The 19,788-nt window shown below is 43.8% G+C and overlaps 1 protein-coding gene across 5 annotated transcripts in view; it reads left to right on the forward strand.

The window, feature by feature from the left end:
- The window catches only part of PKM (pyruvate kinase M1/2), a 61,416-nt gene extending 42,269 nt beyond the window's left edge, over positions 1–19,147 (forward strand). For 2 of the 5 annotated variants that reach the window (XM_077264159.1, XM_077264157.1), the window contains exons 9-11: positions 2,408–2,574; positions 16,592–16,773; positions 18,638–19,147. In XM_077264159.1, the coding sequence (XP_077120274.1) occupies positions 2,408–2,574; positions 16,592–16,773; positions 18,638–18,744 (456 nt within the window). In that variant the 3' untranslated portion in view covers positions 18,745–19,147. Of the gene's footprint in view, positions 1–1,978; positions 2,575–16,591; positions 16,774–18,637 lie in introns of all 5 variants that reach the window. The other 3 variants (XM_077264161.1, XM_077264158.1, XR_013215690.1) reach the window with 2 other exon arrangements.
- Positions 19,148–19,788: the final 641 nt, after the last annotated feature.

Below are 19,788 nucleotides of genomic sequence, written 5' to 3' on the forward strand. Positions count from 1 at the left end.
TTTGGCTTACACATACTGAGGTAAAATACTGACCAAATACTGAATGTGTGACGGCAGCCTTACTCTGCAGTCACCAACAAATTGGCTGCTCACTGGGTTCCTGAATCTCATCCTCTCTTATCCCTTAGCAAACACCCAGAAGGGGAGGAGACATCACACACGTCAGCAGACTCCGCCCATAATTACTGCAGTGCAGTAATGTGAGCTAGTTGTACACTAGGTTTTTGTCAAATTTCAGTAGCTGCTCCCCCTAGTGTTTAAAAGTGGAAATGCCAAACCTTTTAAAATTATTTTTCATATTTTACTAAATTATAAACAAATGAAAATATTTTTTAAGAAAATGTAAACATTAGTTCTTTACAATTTTTCAATTGCTGGAAAAAAAAATTTTTTGATGGCACCTTCCCTTTAAGTGTTCTTTATTGGCACAAAATGTTGGATTTATTTAGATATAATAAACTGTAATGTAAATATAAAGAATGATAGTCAATTCAGGGCCTAATGTACAGAAGTATGTACGTATTGTAATCTAATGCACAATATAGAACTACAGTGCAGACCGCTTTATTATCTGTGACGGTTAATTTCAAAGCCAACGAAACAGGACTTCAAGGTGAACATCAGGTCCAATATACACAATCGTAGGGTGGTATATGCAGACTGGCTATTGTGCTATGTTGTCTCTAGCATTTGGAGTTATCCTATTCAATGTGAGGTGCAACATTTTAAAAGGTCAACCTTTTATCCATTCCTCAACATTTGAAATTGCAGGATTAAGTAGGAAAAGTGGTAGAATTACGGAAATCACAGGATTAATATGCATGTTAATGATATTCAAATGATGAAAAAATGTAAACCACATTTTCAAAACCTCTCCATTTATTCACTATAGAATATGAGCGCCTACACATAGAAATAGAAAACACACGTTACACACCGTGGCATTGAGAGTTTTAATACTTGTCTGGGAAACATTCTCCCACTCTGAATGCACTTGGGCACAGAAATCAAGATCCACTGCTGGCAGCTCCCTTTGCTATTACTGACCAATGATGTCCCAGATGTGTGCGATGGAACACTAATCAGTAGAGATACTGCAGGCCGTGGTGGCACGCAGGATGCTCACAGTAACATAAGCAACACTATCAAAATGCACAGTGTTGAAAAATGGCTCCCTGCACACTATGGAGAAATGGCCGTTCCACAACCAAAATTCATGTAACATCGAGCTGTTGATATACTTGGAATGAAGAGTAAAAGGGTCTGGCTTCTGTGCACTATGCTATTCCATACCATAACTCTGGTAGTGTGACTCATGTGATGTTCCCTTGTTCCACCACCACTCATGCCATTGTGAGCAACCTGTGTGGCCTACTCATTCTGCCATGGCCTGTAGTGTCTCTTGACTTGTCTATCATCAAGCACATCTTTGACATCATTGGACGAAAGTTGCAAAGAAAGCTTCCAGCAACAGATCTTGATGATTGGCCTGCCCAAGTGTATTCAGTTTGTCTGAGTAATTTTCTGCCAACCATTAAGAACCTCATTGCTTGCATGCTAAAGGGAGTAATTGTCTGGTGCTCATACTCTATATGGAACAAACTGAGATGCTATGCAAATGGAGAAAAAAATGGACACCGTTTGCAAATCATTAATGTCTATCAATCCTGTGATTTTCACAATTCCATTACTGTTCCTTATTGGTTTTGCATTTTCAATGTTGAGGACTGAGGTCTGTGATATCCTGCATTGTATTGGATTCAAAGGTGTGATGATTGATCTTTACCATTGTTCTGTCCCTCTTCTGATTCATACTTTCGTAGTTTTCTCTTTCTTTCTTTAACCCTAGTGTTTCTATCTCTTCCACTCTAACCTTGTGACTTTTGACTCAGAGAATCACTCCGCTCTATTTTTTCTTTTGGTTTGTATCCCTCCTCTCCTTCTCCTTTTTCCTCTTCTCCTTCCCTCCGGCTCACAGATTGCTCTGGAGGCCGAGGCTGCTTCTTTCCACCGCCAGCTGTTTGAGGAACTTTCCCGTCTCACCATTAGCTCCAGGCACCCTGCGGAAGCGATGGCTATAGGCGCAGTGGGGGCATCTTTTAAGTGTTTAGCAAGAGCTCTCATAGTTCTAACAGAGTCTGGCAGGTAGGGCTCACCTGTAGCAAAATCCTTTTTGCTGATAATGCTGCGAACTCTTGCGCTATTCCAATCCACAGAAGAGGCAGGTCAATAGTATGGATGTTGTCTGAATGGGGTCAGTTGAAGTAGGTTCTGTTTCAAAAATAAAGTCTGATTGATGTGAATGTCTCCCCTCCTGTTTCCCCTTCCTTCTTGCTCATTCATTGATGACACATTCCCCTATTGCCTGAATTTGGCAATTGCGGCTTCCCCGTCCAATTGCTGTTAGATCGCTCGTGAGGCGGAGGCAGCCATTTACCACAGACAGCTGTTTGAAGAGCTGAGACGTGTGTCCCCGTTGACCCAGGATCCAACAGAAGCGACTGCTGTTGGAGCAGTGGAAGCCTCATTCAAATGCTGTAGTGGAGCAATCATCGTCCTTACCAAATCTGGCAGGTAGGAGTGGGGAGGGGACTATTAAAGTTGTGTACTTTGAGGTCACCTTTGAGGTCCTACAGGTAAACTTGCTAGAGAAATGAACAATTGATGCATTAGTAATGTATTAGTATTTTACTTAAAGGGAATCTGTCATGTAAAAGAAAACCCGCAGGTTAATAAAGTTCTAAAGCTATGCGTCCGCCATACTGAAAGCCTGGCTTCTTGGAGGAAAATAACTTGTGTCTTTCCGGCAGCCTCCTGCTTTCAGTCATAATGATTTGGCTGCAGTCATCGCTCAATACATGCGTTGCTGTAACTGCAAACCAGCCCTGACTCGAAACAGGCTCAACAGGGCATCCGTACAGAGCCAGTGCTGTGGAGTGGTTACAGCCGACACGCACTATATACTGAGTGTTGATTGAAGACGTGTCTCTGACTGAAAGTCAGGCTGCCAGAAGAAGTAAAGTTAATTTCCTCCTGGCAGCCGAGGTTTCAGTATGGTAGCCGCATAGCTTTAGAACGCTATTAACCTGCAGATTACCCCATTCAGGACTTTTAACATTTGTCATGGTCGGGAAGGCATTCACTACCTATGGCGTAAACTTGTGGTATGGCGATTGTGTGGGCCAGGGCTGTGGAGTCGGGAAGCCAAACCTCTGACTACGACTCCACAGCCCTGACTCACTACTGAGCATGTACATAAAATGCAGCACAGATTTGATCTCCACTAAAAGCCCAGATCCTTGGATCAGGAACAGAACAGACTTTTATAGGACATTTTATAACTTTCCAAAATTCTTATGAAAACACTTACAGCATAAACTGCATTGTACTACTGTACCCAATTTATTATATATTTTTGGAGTCTGTTCATTTTACACTGACTCCAACTCCACCAAAATGAACATCAACTCCACAACCCCAATGCAGTGCCCGCGTGATTGCTGCTGGGAGCTTGACGTACTCTTTCCCTTCTGAGCTTTGCACTGTGCCCCAAAAGTAGCTTTTGACCACACTTGAGGTATTGGCGTACTCGGGAGAAAATGAACATTACAATTTGTTACAAAATTTCTCCTACTAAGCCTTCTGAAAATGAAAAACTTGGGGTCAAAGCAACATTTTTGTGGAAAAAAAATGGTAATTTTCTATTTACTCAGTCCAATGTTATACAATTGTGAGCCTCGCTTGAGGTTTAAAAATGCTCATTACATAGCTAGATGAATTTCTTGCGTTTCCAAAATGGTGCTTCCGCGGTTTGTCACGTCAGTGGCTCTTCAAATGCGACATGGCGTCAGCAATCTATTCCAGCCAAAATGGTGGTCCTTCCCTTCCGAGCCCAGTTGTGCGCCTAAGCAGTAGATTTCCATCACATATCTGTGCACTCTGGAGAAATTGGAAAAACCGTATGGTCCATTTTTCTCCTGTTACCCTTGTAAAAATGAAAAATAAAATTTGGGGCAAAACCAAGATTTTTTTGGGAAAAAATGTGTTTAATTGTCTCGGTGCAAAGTTATAAAATTCTGCTGAGTAGCTGCAGGTTCAAGGTGCTCAACACACAGCTAGATAAATTCTTTGAGGGGTTTTGTTTCCAAAATGGGGTCGGGGGGGGGGGGGGGGGGGTTCCGCTGTCTAGACACATCAGGGGCTCTGCAAACACATGGCATCCGCTATCTATTCCCGCCAATTTTGCGTTCCAAAAGTCAAATGTCACATTTTCTTCTGAGCCTTGCCGTGCACCAAAGTAGTAGTTTAGTTTTCCATAACATATGGGGCATCCGTGTACTCAAAAGAAGTTGCACAACAAATTGTAATGTACACTTTCTCCTGTTAACCTTGTGGAAATACTACATTTGGGGTTCAAGCAGCATTTTTGTGGGAAAAAATAATGAAAAACTAAATTATTTTTTTCTTTCCAAATTACTTTCATTCCTTTGAAACACCTGAAGGGTTAATAAACTTCTTGAATGTGGTTTTGTAGACTTTGAGGGGTTCAGTTTTTAAAATTGTCACTTATTGGGTATTTTCTGCTGAATAAACTCCCAAAACCAATTCAAATGTGGTAGGCTATGTGCACACTTTGCGGATTGGTGTGCAGATTTTTCTGCACTGTTTTTGCAAAATCCGCAGGTAAACCGCCCTGCGGATTACCCGAGGATTTACTGCGGTTTTTGTGTGGATTCCGCCTGCGGTTTTACACCTGCAGATTCCTATTGAGGAGCAGGTGTAAACTGCTGCGGAATCCGCACAAAGAATTGACATGTTGCGGAAAAAACACCGCAGCGTTTCCGCGCGTTTTTTTTCCGCAGCATGTGCACTGCGGATTTTGTTTTCCATACGTTTACATGGTACTGTACAACGCATGGAAAAACAGCTGCGGATCCGCAGCAAAATCCGCACCGTGTGCACATAGCCATATTGTCCTTTTAAAAACAAAAAACTGGTTGTGTAAATTTTGTTGGAAAAACTAGAAATTGCTGATTTTAACTTTTAATGTAAGTTACTAACAAAAACATTGTTTGAAAAACGAAGGTGATGTAAAGAAGACATGATAAATGTTTAACTATCTAGATTAAGGGCATAAAAATAAGGTTTAAAAATTTCAGAAACTTTCGCTAGCATTCCAATATTTTCACAAATAAAACCAAAAAATATTGACCTAAATTTATCACGAGCATAGTACAGTGTGTCAAGAAAAAACTATCTGAGTCACAGGGATTCGTTGAAGTGTTCCAGAGTTTATTACCATATAATTTGACACTGGTGAGAATTGTAAAATTTAGCGTGGTCATTAAGGTGAAAATGGGCTGGGGGGGATGAAGGGGTTAACCAAATTTCTTCTGGTTAATGGTGGTTTCCAGTCCACCACCTGACAGCACCATTGGAGGACGTCCTTCTTATCCGTAGTGGGACAGGAACCACAAGTTAAAAGGACCCTCCCCACTCCACCCATCAGTGTTTTTCCTGTCCCACTGCGGATAGGAACTGCAAGACGCCCTCCGACGGTGCTGTGCAGATGGTGGGGATCGGGGGGCCCAGCCTTTCCCTTCCCCGCCGCAAGATATCTGCGGCTGATACCTGCCATGGGGGGTCCCTCAGCCTCCCCAGTGTAGCGCTGCTCCTGGGGTCCGGTCCGCTTCCTCCTCGGGGGGGCTCTCGGCCCGGGTGCCTGCATGCCGGGAGGTGTATGCGGCGACCGCTTCCAGCAGCGGCCGGCTCCAGCGTGCGGCCGCGGTTTCCGGGTCCAGCGGCCGCGTCACTTCCGGTTGCGACGACCGCGTCACTTCCGGTGCGACCAGCATGGAGGATGACGCCGGCAGCAGCACCGGCCTCGGTGAGGGGTTCAGCGCGGTCACCGCAGCGGCGGTAAGGAGGGCAGGACCTATATAATCTCACCAGGGGGGTCTGTATACCGCCGGCCATCCTGACAAAGGGAGCACTCGGCTATACGTAGAATTGTCACTAATGGAGGAGACTGCCAGACCTGAGGGGACTGACCAGCTTCAGGGGCACGTGAGTGGGCTATGCAAAGCCATACCACAAAGCTCACCCCTCCCCCTGCTTCCTACTTACGGTGCCACGTGTCTATTTTACCCTAGGCTGAGCCTTCCATCCCCACAGCCGAAAGAAAAAAATCGGGGAAAAATAAATGCCCGATATGTTCCACTAAGTTTCCGGAAAACTGGCGGAAACCATTGTGCAAATCATGCACATCCAAAATTGTGGGTGATGAGCAGACAGCGCTGCTATCCAGTATGAGGACCATGATACGACAGGAGGTTCAGGCTTCTATCTCAAGCTTGAATCTTCCCCAGGCTACTCAGTCAGAACCGCAGACTTCACGGAAGAGGCCGAGGGAATCTAGCCCCTCTTCCGAGGGTGAGGTTTCGGGGGATTCTGACCAGGAAGAAAGAGACGGATCTGTGGGCAGAGGGAAGAGATATCTCTTCTCCGCAACAGACACGGATGAGCTTCTTTATGCTGTGCGTAACACCATGCAGCTACAAGATACACCAGAGGAGACCTCGATCCAGGACGAGATGTTTGGCGGATTACATGCCCAAGTGACAAAAGTCTTCCCCGTCAACAACCACATTCGTTCCATGATCCTGGAAGAGTGGCAGGAAGCGGAGAAGAAGCTAGTGATTCCCAGGGACTTTAGACTTCGTTTGCCCTACAACCCTGAGGACATTAAAGTGTGGGATGAAGTTCCCAAGATCGATGTCCCACTAGCAAAGGTGGCGAAGAAGACCTCAATCCCATTTGAGGACTCTTCCGCATTAAAAGATCCTATGGATCGTAAAGCAGACGGTTTGCTAAGGAGAACTTGGGAGTCCTCCGCGGCAATAATACGGGCCAATATAGCGGCTACCTCCGTAGCCCGGTCAATGCACTTATGGATTGACGATTTAGAGGATCACCTCAAAGCCAAAACTTCCAGAGAGGTTATCCTTAAATCATTGCCATTGCTCAAACTCGCAACAGGCTTTATGGCAGACGCTTCTGCCGAATCTGTAAGGTTCGCGGCTAGAAGCGAATCCCTGTCTAATGCGGCCAGAAGAGCCATATGGCTTAAAACCTGGTCGGGGGATCTCCAGTCAAAAAATAAATTGTGTGGAATCCCATTCTCAGGAAATAAAGTATTTGGGCCAATTCTAGACGATATTCTAGAAAAGGCCTCAGATAAAAAGAAAGGTTTCCCTGAGGAGAATACCAAAAAATATCAGCCCTTTCGTAGGTCCCGACCTGGTCAGAGGACAGACTACAAGGGGAAAGGGAAGACTGGGAGGTGGTCTTATCCCAAGGGTGGAAAAGGTAGAGATTCCATCTTCCCTAGTGCAGGTACACCAAAGTCAAATAAATGACATAAAGGTGGGAGGTCGATTACAGAAATTTCTAGGGGGTTGGCAGAAGGTGTCCCAGAATCCTTGGATTCTACAAGTAATTGCACAGGGATACAAATTAGAATTCTCCGGCAGTCCCCCAGAAAGATTTGTAGTAACCCGACCTTGCCCGCTCTCCGACTCCTCCATGTGGACAAACATCCAGGAGCTGTTAGAATTAGAAGCGATTGTGCCAGTTCCCATCTCAGAAAGAGGCGAAGGCCATTATTCTCATTTATTTTCAATAAAGAAACCGTCCGGGGACTCCCGGACGATTATAAACTTAAAACCATTAAACAAATGGGTACGGTACAAAAGATTCCGGATGGAATCTATAAGATCCACGACGCCTCTAATAGACAAAGACATGGTAATGTGTACCCTAGATCTGAGCAATGCATACTATCATGTCCCGATACACCTCTCCTACCAAAAATTCCTGAGGTTTGCCATAATGAACAGGGGGATTGTACATCACTTTCAGTTCAGATGTCTCCCCTTCGGGCTTGCTTCAGCGCCCAGGATCTTTACCAAGCTGATGTCGGAAGTGGTGGCCTATCTGAGGAATCAGAATGTGACCATAGTCCCATACCTGGACGACTTCCTGATAATGGCGAAATCACAGAAACTCCTCAAGATAGACTGCACTTTCACCCTTTCCATCCTACAAGAGCTGGGGTGGATTGTGAACTGGAAAAAGTCCTGCCTGGTCCCAAATTCCAGAATAAAATTTTTGGGGGTGATCTTGGATTCCAACCTAAGAACATCTTTCTTACCAGAAGACAGACAAGAGGCCTTGATCAGACACATCCATCAATTCAGAAGAAGTACCCCCTCCATAAGAGATGCAATGAGGATACTTGGCTTCATGACAGCATGCATACCCTGTGTGAAATGGAGCCAATTCCACTCACGGGAGTTGCAAAGAGAAGTCCTAGGATCCTGGAACAGGAAACAGAGTTCCCTAGACAGGAAGATGCTTGTGTCTCCGTCAGTGAAGAGATCCCTAACCTGGTGGACCAGACCGAGGAACCTGAGAGAGGGAGTACCGTGGGTACTCGATCCCTGTGTTACGGTTACCACAGACGCCAGTCAATACGGATGGGGCGGTCATATAGGAAGAACATACTACCAGGGAGAATGGACTCCTCAGATTGCGGCAAGATCATCGAATTTCAGAGAGCTGTATGCGATCTGGAAAGTGTTGAGCCAGGCTCAGTCATTGGTCCGAGACAGACACGTGAGAATACTGTCCGACAATGTCACAGCAGTGGCATTTCTGAGACACCAGGGAGGTCCGAGACATCCACCACTGCAACACTTAGCAGACCAGATTTTCAGGTGGGCAGAAAGATCTGTCAAATCCATCTCGGCAGTTCACCTGGAAGGTACCAAGAATCAACTAGCAGATTTCTTGAGCCGAAAGTCGGTACATCCCGGGGAGTGGGAACTGAACCCGGAAGTATTCAGCTGTCTATGCCAGAAATGGGGCACACCTCAGGTGGACCTCTTTGCCGCCAGGTCAAACGCAAAGGTCAGAGCATTTTTTTCTCTGAATCCTCTAGATGGAGCCACAGCAGTAGACGCCTTGTCTCAGTATTGGGGAGAAGGCCTCCTGTACGCCTTTCCGCCTCTTCCTCTGATATCGAAGACACTCAGGAAGATACGAGACGAGAGAGCAACTGTAATCCTGGTGGTTCCCTTCTGGCCAAAAAGAAGCTGGTTTTCTCTACTGTCCAGGATGTCAACAGAAGAACCAGTCTTTCTACCGAACAGGCAGGACCTTCTGCTTCAGGGTCCGGTGTTCCACAAGAATCCAGACTCTCTGCACCTATCTGCTTGGATCCTGAACGGCAAACCTTAAGATCCAGAGGCCTGTCAGAAGAGGTCATTACCACTCTCCAGGCAAGCAGAAAGCCGGTGACTTCGGCGATTTACAACAAGATCTGGAAGCGGTATTGTTCCTTTCTGGGAGAAGGTCATGTGGATACTTCAAAACCAGATATCCCCAAGATCCTCGATTTCCTGCAACTCGGATTTGACAAGGGCCTTCGGCCTAGTACTCTAAAAGTACAGATTGCAGCACTTAGTGTATTTTTTGATACATCACTAGCCTCCCATCCCTGGATAGCAAGATTTTCCAGGGCCACACAGAGAATGAGGCCACTTGTGAGGAAATCAACTCCTCCTTGGGACCTAAACCTTGTCCTTAACACTTTGTGTAAAACCCCTTTCTTACTGTCAGAAGATATGGACATAGCCAATCTCTCCTTTAAAACCGCCTTCCTAATTGCCATCACATCGGCTAAAAGGCTAGGGGAGATGCAGGCTCTTTCTATCCAGAACCCATATCTTCAAATCTTTGACGACAGAATAGTCTTCAAACATAACCCAGCTTTCCTCCCCAAAGTAGTATCATCTACCAATATAAATCAGGAAATAATCCTTCCTTCTTTCTGCCAACACCCTAAAAACGCAAAAGAAGGGGTCTACCATAACCTTGACGTTAGGGAGACTGTTCTAAAATACCTGGGGGCGACAGAAAGCTGGAGACGGGACACTAACTTATTTATTCAATACGGTGGTCCAAATAGGGGTTGCAAGGCAGCAAAATCAACCATTGCTAGGTGGATTAAAAACATGATTAGCCTAGCATATACAAACCAAGGGAAAGATCCCCCGGATACTCTTAGGGCCCACTCAACACGAGCTATCTCTACATCATGGGCAGAGAAGGGGGGAGCCTCAGCTGAGCAAATCTGTAGGGCGGCGACTTGGACTAGTCTTTCTACCTTTGCTAGACACTATAAAATAGATGTCGTATCAGACCAATTAGCCTTTGGTAGGAAAGTCTTACATGCAGTAGTCCCACCCTAGTTAACATCCTTTGGTATTCTCCAATGGTGCTGTCAGGTGGTGGACTGGAAAACGGTAATTAGTTCTTACCGGTAATTGTATTTCCAGGAATCCACCTGACAACACTACTAGTTCCCTCCCACTGCAAACTTTTACTACTGACTAATGTGATGTAACATTGGTGTGTAATTGTAAATAAACTCTTTTTTGCATCCATCCAGATGTGGTACTTAGAAAATCACTGATGGGTGGAGTGGGGAGGGTCCTTTTAACTTGTGGTTCCTGTCCCACTACGGATAAGAAGGACGTCCTCCAATGGTGCTGTCAGGTGGATTCCTGGAAATACAATTACCGGTAAGAACTAATTACCGTTTTTTGACAGGTTTCCTTCAAGGCTATGTTCACACTTTGCATTTATGCTGTGTTTTTTATTTTGTTTTGTTTTTTAATGCAAATTAAAAGCCGTGTTTTAAATTAGCAGCCAAAGCTATGATATTTCAGAAATCTTATGCAGTTTTGTTTTTGTTTTGTTTTTCCTGACTGAATTGGAAAACTTGCTTTTTTTGAAAACTGCAGCATGTCATTTCTTTCAACATTTTGGCAGTGTTTTTTCACCCATTAAAAGCAATGAGTGCAAAAACATTGGCATCAGTTTTTGCAGCGTTTCTAGTGAGAAATGGGAAGCAAACTTTATTTTTGGGAGTCCCTCACCACCACCCCTCCTCCCAAGTTTTAAACCAAAATGTCTTGAGATCCTGGTGGCCTGGGAATGGCAGTTAGGTTGGAATCGCAGTAAGGTATGACATCTGATGCGAGAGCATGGGATGCCATATGCTTATGACCCTCTGCTCCAGCTCTGCGAGTGTCAGTGCGATAGTTAGGGCTCATTTCCACATGCGAGGCACACGTCCGTATCTCGCATGTGGAAACCAAGCTGTGGAGCCGGCACTCCAGAGCGGAGCGTGCGGCCGCATAGGAACACATGGAGCTGCACAGCTCCGCTCCAAAGTGCCGGCGCCAGAGCTTGGTTTCCACATGCGAGATACGGACGTGTGCCTCGCATGTGGAAATGAGCCCTTAGTGAGATAATTGCAGGACAAGTGCGGAGGAGACTGAGAAAGTAATTTCTCCAATCCTCCAAGGCCTGACTCTGCGTATATCGGACTGAACTGTGATGACATCCGAGTGCAGTCTGATGTTTCATATGCACCACTATGGGCGTGAGTGAGCTGAATCTTGCTGACAATTGTGATTGTTCTCTCATTTCGAATCTGCATGAGAAAGCAGTAAGCTGCTCCAAAGGGTAACACTGGGTCGAGTGATATGCAAAGTTTTATCGCATAGCACTCGGCCGTGTTATATGCTTGTGTGACCCTGGCCTTAGGATTAGAACCGTTGAATTAAATTAATGATGTGTTAATGTAGACAATTGCCTGAGCAATTCAATGGCTAACCAATGTGTAAAACTAAACATTGCCTGAGCAATACCTGATCAACTCAATGTCTGACTAATTTGTGAAAGCAAACTGTGTCCTACAAACTCAATGCTTTGGCAATGTCTTATGTCAACTATTCCCCACCAATTCAATTCCCCATGCTGTTATATTTGTAATTGTGTATTTGTTTTCATGAATTTTTATTTTGGTTCAGAATAGTCACTATTTTTTTTCAAACCTAAATAAAAATCTTTTTCCACTAAATAATTTGATCAATTTGCCCTTTCTCAAAAGTATTTTGTTTTCACACGTCTTGCTTTGGTGGCCTAACATCTTGCATTGTTCATACTTTGGTGGAAGCGAAGGTAAACTTTGGGATCCTGAAAAACGCAGTAAAAAAGCCAGAAAAACCTGTGTTTTGTATACAGCTTTTTTGGTGCCAAGAGACCAGGTTTTCATCTACAGGAAAAAAAAAGCAACAAAAAAATGCAACATGTGAACAGAGTCTAACAGGCATATAAAAATTGTTTTCTACATCAAAGCTGTCTTTTTTTCTTTTCTGATTTTGTTCAGCATATTTGTTACTTTGTTATAATAGCTCATTGGATATATTTTCATGATATATGTACTTTAAACAATAGCTAAAAAATTGTATGGAAAATAAAGTACCCATAGCTGAGGCTTCTTCTCAATATTGTGAAAAGCTAAATATGCAGATTTTTAGGCTAAGCCCATACGGGAATTACTTAAAAGTTTTTTAAGTCTTGAACACTACTTATTTGTGGGATTTTGTACATCGCAAATAGTCCTATATTATCATATTAGATCAGTCAACTTCCCAGTGATGAGCATGTGAAGGTATATGGCCATTAAATGGATAAGGAGCCTTTTTTTTTTTTTTTTTTTTTTTGGAGTCCAGACAGCTGAAGTTGCTGCTCCTATTTCAGGTGACATTTTTCCATGTGGTTCCTTTACTCTGACCTTTCTTTGCTGTTTATTTATAGCACTTGACTTTCTATAGTCAGGTCATAGAAACTGTCATTTCCTTGTATGCAGGCATTGCACAATATCCATATAAGTTTAAAAATACACTTAAATAACAGGTATTTAACCAGTTTTCTTGCTGATTTTATATACAAAGATTATAAAAATGACTACATGCGAACCAGGTCTAGCTGGTGTTCTTGCCTACAAAAAAAAAAAAAAAAGTTATTTTAAAGAGTAATTCTATTCCAAAATACTGACACTTGAGTCCTGGAATTCAGAATGTCAAACTGTTCAGCTGTGACTGGTACTGCAAAACTTGTACATGTATTCCCCAGCTCGGCTGACTGTAAAATTTAATTGATACAGCATATTTTTCATAATAATGGAAGTAATTTTCTGCTCATAAACAATCCTGTTAACACATGGCAGTTACCACAATATGGTATATTGGGTACACAAATTAGGGGATCTCTTTAAAATGGGTTATTTTCAATAGGTCTAGGATAGGGTAATAAAAGAAAAAGTAAAAATATTACCATACTCTCTTCCTAGGCTGACACTCCTCAAGGTACGCAAAATCACATTCAAGAAGTTTATTAACCCTTCAGGTGCTTCACGAGAACTAAAGCAATGTGGAAGGAAAAAATGAACATTTTACTTTTTTCACAAAAAAACTTACTTTGGAACCAATTTTTTATTTTTATTTTCACAAGGGTATCAGGAGAAATTGCACAATAAATTGTGGTTCATTTTCTCCTGAGCACACCGATACCCAGTATGTGGGGGAAAGCCACTGTTTGGGCGCACGGCAAGGCTTAGAAGGGAGGAAGCACTGCTTGACTTTTTGAACGCAAAATTGGCTGGAATCAATGGTGGGTGCCATGTTGTGTTTGGAAAACCCTTGATGTACCTAAACAGTGGAAACCCCCCAATTCTAACTCCAACCCTAACCCTAGCCCCAACCCTAATCCTAATGGAAAAATGGAAATAAATAAAAAAAAAAAGGTAGTATTTTTACCTAACTAAGGGGGTGATAAAGGGGGGTTTGATTCACTTTTTTTTTCTTTTAATTTTCATCACTGTGATAGGGTCTATCACAGTGATCAAAATGAACCAATAGAAAAAAAATTCCTATTGTTGCTGGGTGCCGGTCGACAAATCTTGGCAGACGCACTGCGCATGCGCCCGACATTTTCTTCCTGGGGGGATGCAGGAGGGTCTAGGGACACCGGTGGGGGAGATCCGGGGACCCCATTTCTCTCTCCTCTGATGTGCAATCACATCAGACTTGAGATAAATTAAATGGAAAATCAGACTTTTTTTGCGTGAATAACGGCAATCGCAACACTGGGGTCGGTAATAACTGACCCGAATCATGTTCTCTGGGGTCTTTGCTACCTCCAGTAGCTATTCCGCTATTCACTTATTTCTCAGCGCTGTTAAAAAACGGCGCTGAGGCCTAAGTACCTGTCACCTTCCACCATTAAAAGGCGTATTGGCGGTCGTTAAGGGTTTAAGGAAATTCTGAAAACATGACCGGTTAGTGGCACTTGAAGACTGGAGTTGGGGAACACTGCTCTATATAGTAATCACACTCATTTTGTCCATGGAGGTAATTTGCAAATTAAAGGCATTTAGTAAGTTATTTAATTAATTTAACTATTCCCAGATAACTGCTTTAAAGGAATCTACTGCACATTTAAACTTAGGGAAAGCATTTGTTTTTTTTCCACTGTTTTGATTTAGGGCTCCTTTCCACTTGCGAGATAAACGTCCGTGTCTCGCATGTGAAAACCAAGCTCTGGCGCCGGCACTTGGGAGCGGAGCGTGCAGCTCCATGTGTTGCTATGCAGCCGCACTCTCCACTCTGGAGTGCCAGCGCCAGAGCTTGGTTTTCACATGCGAGACACGGACGTTTATCTCGCAAGTGGAAAGGAGCCCTTAAAAGTATTTCAAATTGGAAGGGTTGAAGATCTTAACTTTAAAAGGGTATATACATTGGGAATTGCCTGCAACATGGCTGCAACAAATCTGTCTTCTCAACTTGTCATCCACTAAAAACAAAAATCTCAAATCTATGTTGTTCAAAGAAGAACTGGACTGCCTGCTTACTGCGATGTGACACAGCCCATAATAGTCTATGAAAAGGGGAGGAGGAGTGAGAAGCAGAATAAGTAAGCAAACACACACACATCCTGCTGAGTTTTCTAACAAGTCTTCTACCTCACCCCAGTGCTGGATTCATATATACACTGCTGTGTAACTTTTTCCATACTGCTTTTCTGTATGACAAAAAAAGAACTAAGAGCAAGAAACCCTCCTTTGTGCACGGTGTATGGAAGAATTCACAGCTTCTAGTATCTTCACTGCTCCCCCCCCCCCCCCCCGTGTCCCCTTCCTCTTCCAGCTCAGAGTGAAATTGCAAATTAGAGCTTGAAGAGAACTTGTGGAACTGCAGGATACAAGTCATATCATGACCTGTAATAGTTTCCCCATGTACACACAGCAATTTATCCCAAAAGGTTTCTTGAAAATACTGGTACCCATATAAGCATGGACCCAATAGAAAAAGCATTCTTGAATGCCTGGTGCCATATTGTGGAATTTGTCTGATACAGAGCTGCAGGGACTAGGTTAGGGACTAAAGGCGTACTATGGGGAAATAAAAATGTTTTTTCATGAACAACCTGTACAATAGTCTCATACCCATAGTACTGTTTTCAGTTGGCGCTTTGGAGCTAATCATTTTAATAGAGATGCAGATCCTGAGTGTTCCAACCTCTTCTGGTACAATACAGATTTGGTTTGCTTCTGGTTCCTAATGCAAGACAGCTCCATAAGCTATGTCAAGGAGCTTAGAAGGAAGCTATGAAGAAGGAAGCATAGATGTCGGGCAGCCAGAGCTGAAACAAAGCATATTTAAAAGCAGATATACACCTACACGACATTGGGCTTGGTCAGGAGGCTGGCTTGCATTAGGAGCCTTGAAACAATCCACGCTCGTTGACCTGTGACTTGGCGTTCCAGAAGAATAGTTCTAAATTGCACACAGTGACCACTGAAAACCGTACACTGGATATGAGCCTTTATCAATTCTGAAGTGGTCTTTGTGAATACATTTTTATTTCCCCAGAGTGCCCCCCTTTGTCTTGTGAACCTCTGTGGCAGTATAATGTAATGCAAGGTTCAGCAGCAACCTGCAGCGTTCAGCCGCTGTGAAACTCCTTACGTGAACCTGAAAGCTGGTGGAATGCTTAGGCTACTTTCACACTAGCGTTAACTGCAATACGTCGCAAATGCGTCGTTTTTGCGAAACGCCGCATCCAGCAAAAGTTTTTGCTGGATACGTTGTTTCGTCATAGAGTAACATTAGCGACGCATTTGCGATGCATTTGCGACGCATTTCCAAACGGTGAATGCGTTTGGCGGCGTTTGGGCGTATGGTAGCGGTCCGTCGGGAGAAAAAAACGTTACATGTAACGTTTTTTGCTCCCGACGGTCCGCTTTTTCCGACCGCGCATGCGCAGTCGGAACTCCGCCCCCACCTCCCCGCACTTCCCCGCACATCACAATGGGGCAGCGGATGCGTGGGAAATATGCATCCGCTGCCCCCGTTGTGCGGCGGAGACCACACTAGCGTCGGGAACGTCGGCCCGACGCGCAGCGACGGGTTGTTCCCGACGCTAGTGTGAAAGTAGCCTTAGTTATAGGTGTGCAACAGCTGGAGTGCTGAAGGTTGCTTACAATAAATTTTGCTGTTGACGGACAGATTTCTATAAAATATATAATGGTGTAAAAGTAAAAGTGTGCTTTAGATGGTTGAATTAAAAATGCATATCTTTTTCTCTGGAAACACTGTACACTATCTATTTTCAGGTCTGCACACCTTGTATCTCGGTATCGCCCACGTGCTCCTATTATAGCTGTGACCCGTAATGGACAAACAGCCCGTCAAGCACATCTCTACCGTGGTATCTTCCCTGTACTGTATAAAGAGCCAGTAGATCAGGCCTGGGCAGAAGATGTTGATCGTAGAGTTAACTTTGCTATGGAAATTGGTAAGACTGTTTGTGCACAAAGGGCCAGACATTGCGCTATAATGTATGTCTATCTAAATGTCATCCCATACAGGTAGTCCAGCTCCCCAAGCAAAGACCATACAAGAGCATCAACCCAATATCAGGACTGATATCTGCACCTTTTGTGCAAGGGGAAATGGTATCGGCAGTGCCAAAGCCCTGCAATATCACCGCCAGAAAGCCACTGGTGTGACCAGTGGTGTAACTAGAGTCCAATTAGCCCCAGAGTAAAATTTGGAGAGAACGCTCGAATTGGCATGTCTGCTAATGGTATCCCGTTCTCCTAAACAAGCGCAGGTGTACATAGGGCATGTGATTGACATGAAAGTCTGGAGACTTCTTATGTTAAATCGTTCAGTGCTTGCAACATCACCCAGTATGACAAGGTTGGCTGTGGTTAATTGATGCCGGGGTTGCACAAATCTCCACATGATGGCCAACCGTGCATCTCCGGATTTTATCCTTGACTTCTTGTGGCCAGAGGGTATAGATAGTTTCTGACTGAGTTGACTTGAATCCAATTAGGGACATTTTAAATCCATGCATCCAATGTTACCATGTAGCACCACAGACTGTCCAAAACCTTTCTGATCCACTGTGCACTGACCTACGTCTGGATGGAGATACAGCAGATGGTATCCTGGAGGAGCATGCCCAGACATTGCTGGGAGTGTATATAGGTTTGTGGAGGGGCAGCGGCATACACACATCATGATTTGCTGCCATGAAATTGGCTCTAATTGGCTCTGCCTGTAACTTTTTTTTATTTTTTTTTGTGGGGTTGATTTTGGCATTCAGCTCACAATTGGTTGAAGAGTTTGGATGTGATTTTAGGTATTCCCTTAATTTGACTAGTGTTTTTGGCAGTAAGCGAGCATACCGTTCTGGAAATTCTTACGTTTACACTGGGTCTGAGAACCTCCAGACTGCAGGTATTTTAGGATATTTTCGATACTCAATGGTTAGTCCCTGGCAAAAGTGATCCAAGTAAAGATGAGTGGTTGGCCAGTGGTGGTTGTCTGCTCTGATGCCACAGAAGAGCTACTGTATTACAAATTGCTGAGAAAATACATTGCCATGATCTCCTGAATATAACCGTGCATCATAGATTGTTGCCTATTTGGGTGGGTAGCATTCAGCATGCCCATGCCAAGCCCTGTCAATTATCAAAAGCATCTAAAAAAAAAAAAAAAAAAAAAGACGATTATCAGAACTGGGACAATAGTGCAATGGAAAAAGGTGGCTGAGGTTTTCTTTCACATAATGTGGACAGCAGGGTATGTGTGCATTGACTGCCTAGGGAAGAGCGCACCAGGATTGACTATAAGGCAAGCAGCCAGTGTGGTGCTCTGGGGAAACGTTGGCTCCTGGCATTCATGTTGATGTACCTTTTGATGGCATACTACTATAATACTGCTGCCATGAAAGTGTTCACACTTAATCTTTTAGAAGAAAGTGCATGTTTGCATCATCTCTCTATATTGCCCTCTAAATTACCCAGATCTCAATCCATTTGAGTTATCTGTGAGATTTGCAGAAAAGTGAAAATCAATGGAGGCCTCAGCTCAGTTTACAGGAACTAAAAAATCTGCTGCTAATTTCTTGTTGCCAGACCCATTCAAGGAATTTGTGCAATCTGTTATAGCAGCGTGAGGCGACCCACACAATATTGTGTTTATCTGTGTACGAATACAAAATTGTGGCCATGTGCAGAGCACTAAAAGATTAATCTGGATTTTGTAGCAGAATTGGGTAATATATTTGTATAATATGAACTGTTAGCAATATATAGATTACACTTCTTCTGATTATTTCTAAATTTTATTTATTTATTTTCCCACAGGCAAAGCCCGTGGTTTCTTCAAGACTGGTGACTGTGCCATTGTGCTAACTGGCTGGCAGCCAGGTTCTGGCTTCACCAACACCATGAGAGTGGTCCCAGTTCCTTAAACATTGCCATATTCCAACAGCTTTGCTCACCCCCTCCTTTTTCTTCACTTAGAACGGTTTTGCCCATGATGGAAGTACACACTGGCAGCTGCAATTAGCCCATTTCCATGTATGGGACAGTCATTACAGCGTGTGCACATAGCACTGCTCTGCTGCTCGTTACACTCCCTCTAGTAATAGTCAATTATTAAAGTGCTGCACTCCATGGAAAAACATAGTGCTACTTGTGCTCACACCCCTCCCCTAGTGTCCCATACCATAGTGTTCTGTAAGTTTTCCTGTTGTCCCTGGGCCGCTGTGTAGCTTGTGGTGTGGTACTGGAAATGTCCATGGCCCATCTTGTCAACAACAATTTGCCAGCAGTGTGCTGAGATTAGTGTTAAATAAAACATGCTAATAAGTATCTCTTGTGGGGGTTTCTTGTGATTTAGTATGCATTAGCGTCTGGTCGTTTTCATACGTCTGTGTATTTGTTTTTGTTTTTTTTGGTTTGGTGGGAGGGAGTGTTTGCATATGTAATTTTAAGATTTTTATTTTAAAGTGTTTGATCTTTGTCAGTGTTATTTATTTATTTTTTTTGTTTGCTTGTTTTTTATCACTGGTAGGGATCAGCGAACTCAAACTGTAAGTGAACTCCAAACACTGACTTTTCACTGTTCTTGTTCACTGCCAAGTAAAGTTTGTTGAAAGGTTGCAATGCAGCCAATCAACAAGCTTTTAGGCTCTGGGCACTTCCAGAGCCATCACAGCCATACCAAGTATTGGCATGGCCGCGATTGACCAGCACACCACGTGACTTGCCCTGTATAAATGCCAGAGCATGGGTGTTGCGTAGCGACGAGACGTGGCTCGAGTGAGGGATAATGTTAGGTTCTCGACCACACATGCAGTGAAGGCCATCCGAGTGACGGAGGAAGAAGTGGTCACGCTGAATAGCAAAAGAGGGAGCAGGGTTTAAAAGCAAAGACCCCTAGCTAATACATCATCTACTGTCCACTGCGCCAACCAAATGAGCACACCAAGCCAGCTCTAAGTAGCCACCTG

This window comes from Ranitomeya variabilis, chromosome 5 (genome assembly GCF_051348905.1).
Source record: "Ranitomeya variabilis isolate aRanVar5 chromosome 5, aRanVar5.hap1, whole genome shotgun sequence".
In the NCBI taxonomy this organism is placed as follows: domain Eukaryota; kingdom Metazoa; phylum Chordata; class Amphibia; order Anura; family Dendrobatidae; genus Ranitomeya; species Ranitomeya variabilis.